Source organism: Balaenoptera physalus (genome assembly GCF_965194825.1).
Source record: "Balaenoptera physalus genome assembly, chromosome: 1".
Classification (NCBI taxonomy): domain Eukaryota; kingdom Metazoa; phylum Chordata; class Mammalia; order Artiodactyla; family Balaenopteridae; genus Balaenoptera; species Balaenoptera physalus.
This window is the reverse complement of record NC_138882.1, coordinates 189,272,438-189,279,816: the sequence shown is the minus strand read 5'-3', so window position 1 is coordinate 189,279,816 and position 7,379 is coordinate 189,272,438. Positions and strand designations below refer to the sequence as shown.

General features: G+C 57.1%; 1 protein-coding gene across 5 annotated transcripts in view; it reads left to right on the top strand.

Moving 5' to 3' along the window:
• Nucleotides 1-6,951, top strand: part of SPSB1 (splA/ryanodine receptor domain and SOCS box containing 1) — a 69,870-nt gene extending 62,919 nt beyond the window's left edge. For all 5 annotated transcript variants that reach the window (XM_082461415.1, XM_082461417.1, XM_082461418.1 and 2 more), the window contains one exon: nucleotides 4,929-6,951. In XM_082461415.1, coding sequence (XP_082317541.1) covers nucleotides 4,929-5,056 — 128 coding nt within the window. In that variant the 3' untranslated portion in view covers nucleotides 5,057-6,951. The remainder of the gene's footprint in view (nucleotides 1-4,928) is intronic.
• Nucleotides 6,952-7,379: the final 428 nt, after the last annotated feature.

Sequence of the window (7,379 nt, the reverse complement as noted above, 5' to 3'; positions counted from 1 at the left end):
TCAAAAGCCTGAGGGAGGGGCTGGTGTAGAGAGGAGAGGAGGGTGGTGTGGTCATTTCCTGGGGCCCCAGGAACAGATGACCGCCAGCTGGGCAGCTTAAAGCAACAGAAATGTGTTCTGTGCCAGTTCAGGTGTCCGGAACCAAGGCGTGGGCAGGGTCGGTTCCTTCTGAGGGCTCGGAGGAGAGTCTGTCCCACGCCAGCAGGCCTTGGCTTGTAGGCGCATCGCTCAGTCTCTGCCTCTGTCATCCCGTGACCTCCTCTGTATCTGTCCTCTTCTTATAAGGGCAGGGCCCATCCTGCTCCAGTATGACCTCTGCTTAACCAATTACATCTGCAAGGACCCTGTTTCAAATAAGATCAGATTCTGAGGTTCCAGATGGTCCTGAGTTTGGTGTGGCGGGGGGGAGGGGTGGTGCTACTCCACCCACAGCACCTCCCCCTCCCTGTGCTACCACCTGCAGGGGAGACCAGACAGTGACAGACAGAGCCCAGCGCTCAGATGGTGGAGTGTCTGTGGAGTGAAGTCAAGGACACCCAAGTCCTCTGCCCAGGAGGGTTTGCTTGGCTTTCCACGGCAGCTGAGGAAGGAGGAACGTCAGGGTCCACCCAGGGGGAGCAGCCCGTGACAGGCAGAAGGCCTGGCCAGATACATCTTCTTGGTGTCAGGCCTGGGCCGGGCTTTGCTCTCACAGTCTTGGAGGTGATTCTGACCTGTTAGTGCTCCCTGAGTTGTCTGGAAAGTCTGCTCCCTCCTTCCCCGCCCAGCCCCACCCCACCCCGGCCGCCAGGTCCTGACCTCAGCAGGGAGCAGCTGTTTGCAGAGCGGGTCAGCCGGAGTCACCAGAGGCCTGTGCCCGGCCCCCTCCCCTCCACCCCGGGTGCTGCGCTGGGCATTTTGTCCTCCCAGCCCGCCTTCCCCGGGACACCAGGTGTACCCTCCCCCGCAGAGTCTCTGCCCCAGTGCTGGGGCCATGGGCTGAGCTGGCCGAGGCCAGAGCAAAGGCAGCGTGTCCCTGTGTGACCTCCACCACTGTCCAACCACCTCTGATCACAGGCTACTTGTTCTGACTCTTTCTAGGGGCTCAAGACTTCCAGGGCTAAGGCTGCAACCAGAGGGGTTGCTGTGTCATCTTGCTCTTTTCTGGGGTGAAGGGGCAGCGCTGGTCATTGTAGGCAGGGGACAGGGCCCAGCTTGGCCCCTAAGCCTGCCCACCACGCTCCCTGGAGATGCAGGAGGGAAAGGCCTATTTGCAAGCAACAGACTGGCCGTCACCCAAGGGAGAGTCCCTGACCCGTGGGTCCTCCCTCCCTGCTCCCTCCTGCTTTTAATGGCGCCTCCCACTAAGGAAGCATTGCCCTGCAGTTCAGCATTTTCAAATTCTCCCCTTTTTTGGCTCCCGGATACCTCTGGTGTGGTTTGTCATGACTGCGGGTTCAGGGAAGGCCCACCTCTTTTCCTGCTTTTTGCCTTGGTGACCTCCTCCTGGTGTCCTCCCAGCCTCCTGGGATGCCCACACCTGACGCTGGCTCCTTCCTTCCCCCAGTGCAGCTGGGCTCTGGGCGAGCTCCTCGTCGGGGGGACTGATCACCCTGCCCTGCAGGGGCTTCCTTCTGGGATGGGGGGAGGTCACATGAGGACAGCACGTTCTCAGAACTGGGGGGCAGAGAACCAAGCGTGCCCACGTTACCTGACCGGGTGTCAGGCATCCTTCCCCAGTTGGCAAAGACAAGGGGTTGGTGTTTTCTTTTGCTTCTTTTTTGTAAAAACGCCTTGAGGTAAAGGGAAAATACACACGGGTCCCGGGATGGTCATCCTCCACCCACGACTTTCTAGAAAACACTTCTGGAGCGTTTTCACGGCAAGCTGCTTGCAGGAGGGAGCGTAGGGCCAGTCCCGGCAGCTGTGAAGGCGGCGGGCGGGAACGTCGCTGAACCGGGCACTTCCGGACTTGAGACGTTCATCCTTGACCTCACAGACCCGAAGTTCATTCACAGCCTGTGAACTGGACCCAGCGCCGGGCTCTGGGGCTCCGGCTGGGTTGCAGTCTCTCCCAGAACTGGGAGGTGGCCCCGGCCGTGCGTGTTCAAACAGGCCACCAGGTGGCCGCTTCTCCTGGAGATATGGACGTGGGCGCGTGGCCTCGTCCAGTTGCTCGACCTTCCGCTCCCAGGAATAGCGCCGGCCTCGCTTTCTGGTCCCTGAGCCACACCCCTTCTCATTCATATAAACCATGCGCAGGAGCGGGCACCTGGGCTTCCCAGAGGTGGGCGTGGCGGCCAGAGGCCCCTCGCGCCTCCGCGGAAGAGCGGTGGGCACCGGCCACGTGGATGGAGCCAGATGCACAACCTACAGCCCCCCCAGGCGAAAGGACTGAGGTCGTCGGGGAGGCCTTCTGGGTCCTGTGAGCGACCAACCAAAATCTGTGGGACAGACGTTTTCCCTGGCACCGTGCCCATGTCCGTTTCTGTAGCCTCACGCGCGGTCTCTGCGATCAGACCATGACCCTGGCCATCGCTGTTTTGCCTCCTGCAAGATCAGTGGGGGTGGGGTGGCAATGACCTGCTGTTTAGAAACGTTTCTTCCTGAGGGTGTTGGTGAGTTGACACGAAACCCATTTAGCCAAGAGGTGGTGATGGGACCTCCCTCTCAGCCCTCCCTCCCCAAGCCCGGCAGGGCTCTCGGCCCACAGGCAGTGGCTCTTGAAGCTTTCTCAAGTGCCTTCGGCCGCCAGGGGAAGCCCCTCTGCCTCCCCGTGGGGCCTGAGCCACATCCTCATGGGAGGAGGTGCCGGAGGAGAATGGAGGAGAGCTTCTGAGTGGAGGAGAGGAGCTGAACTCCCCGCCTCGGTTGCTCAGAGGACCACTCGCTCCTCAACCACAGGTCCAGCCGAGAGCTGCTGTGAGGTGTCGCTGGCCTCCAGGAGCTCAGCCCATAGGACTCTGGGGAGCCTTTGGTCCACATCCTTCATCTTCCAGCTGGGGAAACTGAGGCCTGGGTGGAGGGAGCCATCTGCTGGAGGTCAGGCTGCTGTGCAGGGTGAAAGTGAGGGGCCAAATCTGGGGCCACCGAGGCAGGTCGAGGTCCAGTGAAGGAGACCCAAGGCTCTGCGGGCTGGCAGGTGGGAGGATCCCAGCCCAACCCACCAGGTCTGTGGAATCCTTGACCCACAAAGATGGAAGGTCATTTAGTTCATCCTCCTGCCTCCAGGGAAGGCCCCGTTTCAAAGCTTTCCATGAAAAACATTTACTACTTCCATCCCGTCTCCTGTGACTGCCCATGGGAGGTGAAGAGCCATTGTTTGTCTTCTTTTAAAGCCTGGAATTTAGTAAATGCACTATCAAGCCTAAGATGTAATTTTTTTTTTTTAATGACAGCTTTATTGCGATATAATTCACATGCCGTACATTTCACCCCTTAAAGCGCATGATGCAGTGGTCTCCCGCATGCTCACAGCTGTGTAGCCGTCACTGCGGGCCATCTTAGAATGCTTTCATCACCCCAAAGGGAACCCCTACTCAGTCGCTCCTCATTTCCCCCAATGCCCCCAGCCTTAGGATTTGGTCTTCAATCACCGAATCTTAATTTATTTTATTTTATTTTATTTTATTTTATTTTATTTTATTTTATTTTATTTTATTTTATTTATTTATTTATAGCTGAGCCATGTGGCTTGCGGGATCTTAGTTCCCGGACCAGGGGTTGAACCCAAGCCCTCGGCAGTGAAAGCGCCAAGTCCTAACCACTGGACTGCCAGGGAATTCCCAATAACTGAATTTTTAAATGTTATTTTTAATATTCTGAGACACACTGGTGAATATTACAGAACTTTCGTCCACTTTTTATTGGTGGAATGGGATCTCAAGGGAAATGGTGGGGGGTTTCTCAGTTTTTTGGCCTGACCTTTATTTTGTTCACAAAGGAGTTGGGGGAGACCGTGGATGAGGCCACAGATGCCCTCATTTCGCCTCTCTGCCTGTCCAGGGCACCGTGGGGGGACCCCAGGCTGTTTCGGTGGGCTCACCTGTACGAGAGCTAGGAGGAGTCAGCTCCAGGAGGTCCTGGTGAGCAGGGCCCACCATGCTCCCAGCAGCCTCCAGGGCCCTGGAAGGCATGACTTTCCAGTTCCTTCTGGAGCTGAGAATTTATCTGAGATGCGAGCTGCACGGAGCCTCTCTTGCAGGAAGCTAGGCCCCAGGCCCTCTGGGACACAAGGACAGAGGTGCCCTTACAGGCTGCAGCTAGAAGCCCTTCTCGAATCCAGATTCCTGAGGCAGCTCTGCCGTGAGCTGGGCCCAGACTGCCGGGATTTGGAACCCAGCCTGTAGCCCTGGCAATTCGGTCTCCTCTGCGCCTGAGCGCCCTCAGCTGTAAGAGGGACTGGAGAACAGTCCCCGTGAGCAGTCGGGTTAACACGACACAATTCCCCTCCTAAAGGTCCGCGTGGGGTCTGGTGCTGGGGGTACGTGCAGGGGAGCGTCCATCCTGTGTGCCCCGGATGGACGTGCACTGAGGGGGCCTCTAGTTTGATGGGTTAGAGCAGGGACGGCCTGGCTTGGAATGCTTGCTCCGTGTCCTACCAGCGGCGTGGCCCTGGGCAAGTTATTTGGATTCTGTCCCTCAGTTTCCTCATCGGTAAAGTGGGGCTGATGGTCATGGTATATCTCCCTGTGATTATCAATCAAATCATTCATAATAAACCACTGTGAGGATTAAATGAAGGCTTACAAAGGGGCCTGGTCCAGTGAGTTCTCCGTGCTAGCAACTAATAATTCATATAAAATGTAAAATGAGTTAATCTGGAGTCATCTAATCTGGGCGTTAAAACTAGTATTAATGATGCTATTGCTGTTGTCAGTGTTGTTTGTTCTAGAAGCACCTAGAGCTGTGCTAACCCAGTGTCCTCTGTCTCTCCTCGGTCTCCGCAGCGGAACCCCTGCCGCTCATGGATCTCTGCCGCCGCTCGGTGCGCCTGGCCCTGGGGAAGGAGCGCCTGGGTGAGATCCACGCGCTGCCGCTGCCCGCCTCCCTCAAGGCCTACCTCCACTACCAGTGATGCTACAGCCGGGACCGCCAGCACGACCGCCTCCACCCACCCCGGTGCCAACTCACTGAGCCACCGCCGCGCCCCGCGCCCCGGACCGGCGTCTGCGGCATGGAAGTCCTGCTCTCCCTCCCCAGCCTCCCCGGCTGCCCCGCCGGACACAGACTGCTCTGGACACGGGCCCCTCTGTCCCCCTTCCGGACACTGGCAGAAGTTCCCCGCATGCCGCATCACCGCCCCTTCTGGGCAGAGGACCCAGAGGATAAACTCCTACACTGAGCTCCGATCTGCTCTCGGGGTGGCCTGGGTACTCCCGCACCTGCCGGGCCCCACGGCGCCGAGAGTAGATCCCGGGGGTGCTAAGAGGTGCTTAGATGAGGGCCGGTGCCCGCCCAGCGGGGCAGCCGCGCCGGACGAAGCTCAGGACATCAGAAGCTCACCGTGGCCACCGAGGCAGAAACCAAACCTGGACCTTCCCGAGGCACGTGAGCACCCAGCGTCAGTCCTGGCTGTCGGTGCCCCTGTGCCCGGTATTTATTCTTTTAACAATAACAAAAGCCATTTATTTATTCCATTTAGAAAGGACACCTTGTTCGGGTCACCTCTCTCTGGAGTGTTCTGTTGCTTTTCTTCCGCCTGCCCCTCCCTGGGGTGTGTGTGCCTCACCTGGCCTTTTCGCTGGGTCGTGTCTGTCGTGTGTCCCCACGTGGGCACAGGGGTGTCTTTGTTTGGGTCCCTTGACCTACAGTTTCCAGGGGGCTCTGCTCCGAGTGCCCGCGTGGGCCCCTGAGGGGGCATCAGCCTCACGTGCAATATGAGTGCCTTGGGGGGCCCGTCTGCACGGGCAGTGGCGGCTCCCCGTATCTCTCCAGGCAGCCACCCATCGCTAGGGCTCACCCGTCTTTGCACGTGGTTTCATTTCTTTAGTCTTCTGTGGGGTTTCTCGGCGTGGGTTGGGTTTTGTTTTTGCTTTCCTACCTGACATTTGCCACGTGCATCCTCGGAAGCTCTAGCGTCCCTGAGGACCACCCGAACCGAGACGGGGGGGTGAGTGAGCCTTCATCCCCTGAGAAGCCGGGGGCAGGGCGGGGTGGGGGAGACCAGAGCGGAGTTGCGTGTCCTAGAAGCCGGTGCAGGTCTCCGCTTGGTGCCCCTGTCCGGGTTCATCACGGTGCCCCAGAGCCGTGAGGTGGGGCAGGGGGGTCGGGGCGGGCAGCCAGCAGGAGAGGGACGCACCCTCCCGTGCACAACTCCCCCATGTAGCAGACCCCAGCACCTGCCACCACAGTCACCGTTTCTTATGTCTTGAAGTCGACTCTCTTAGAATCTGCCTTCTGTTCATTTCTGTACAGGTACAGTAGATGACTTTATTTGTTTAAAATGTTTAATATATATGCATATATATTTGTCTGTAAGAATTATGTTTTAAACAGCTGCTGTAGGGTACCTTTAAAAAAAAAAAAAAAAGTCTTCCAGTGGAGTATATTTTTTAAAGCACAAAATTGGTGCCAAGACTGGGTGAGGAATGTAAATTACCCCCTTATTATTTGGAGGTTTTATGTCCCCCAGCGGGTGGGGGGAACCTAACCTGTAAGACTTTTAAAGATTTTCCTCACTCCTGTTTTGGGGTGGGTCATGTTCTGATGAATGTTACACATGAGAGGGTCTCACTTATACAGATCCCAGCCTTATCGCCTTGACCCAGCCGTCTCCCACAGACGCTGGACAAATCACCGGGCTCCTTGTCATCTCTCTGCACCTCCCGCCCCCCAGCTCCCTGAACCTCGACCCCACCCTTCTTTCCTCTCAGCCCAGAGCCTTGTGGCCTGTACAGTTTTGAAACTCCCGTTGATATTTTATGATGGTTGATAATAGTAACCTAATAAAGGAAAGTTTATTAAAATACACAGCCACTTTGGAGTCCCTCTTTGTGCTTTGGGGGAAGGGAAAAGGGCAGGTCCATGGTTTTCAACAGATAATTGGGTGGTTCCCCCCCGACCCCTTAGCAGAGGGTGGGATGCCAGCTGGAGCCCCAGATGGAGGAGGAGGAGAATCCCAGAGGGGTGATCCTAGACCATCCCCATCCTTTTTCAGAAGTTTGTGAGCCTGCAGCTCAGAGTAAGGGAACTGGTGACCTAGTAGAAAGGATTCTGCCCATCAGCAAGCACCTCTGGCTTGTCGTTGAGTTGACTGGGCTTTTTGGAGCCCAGATGTGGGCTCGGAGCCCAAGTGCTGGGCACTCAGTGGAAGGAGCTGGTCCTTCATTCGTCTTTGTGCCCCCAGAGCCAAGTGCACAAGGATGCTGAGTGAACCCGCTCTGCCAGCTGCTGTGGGC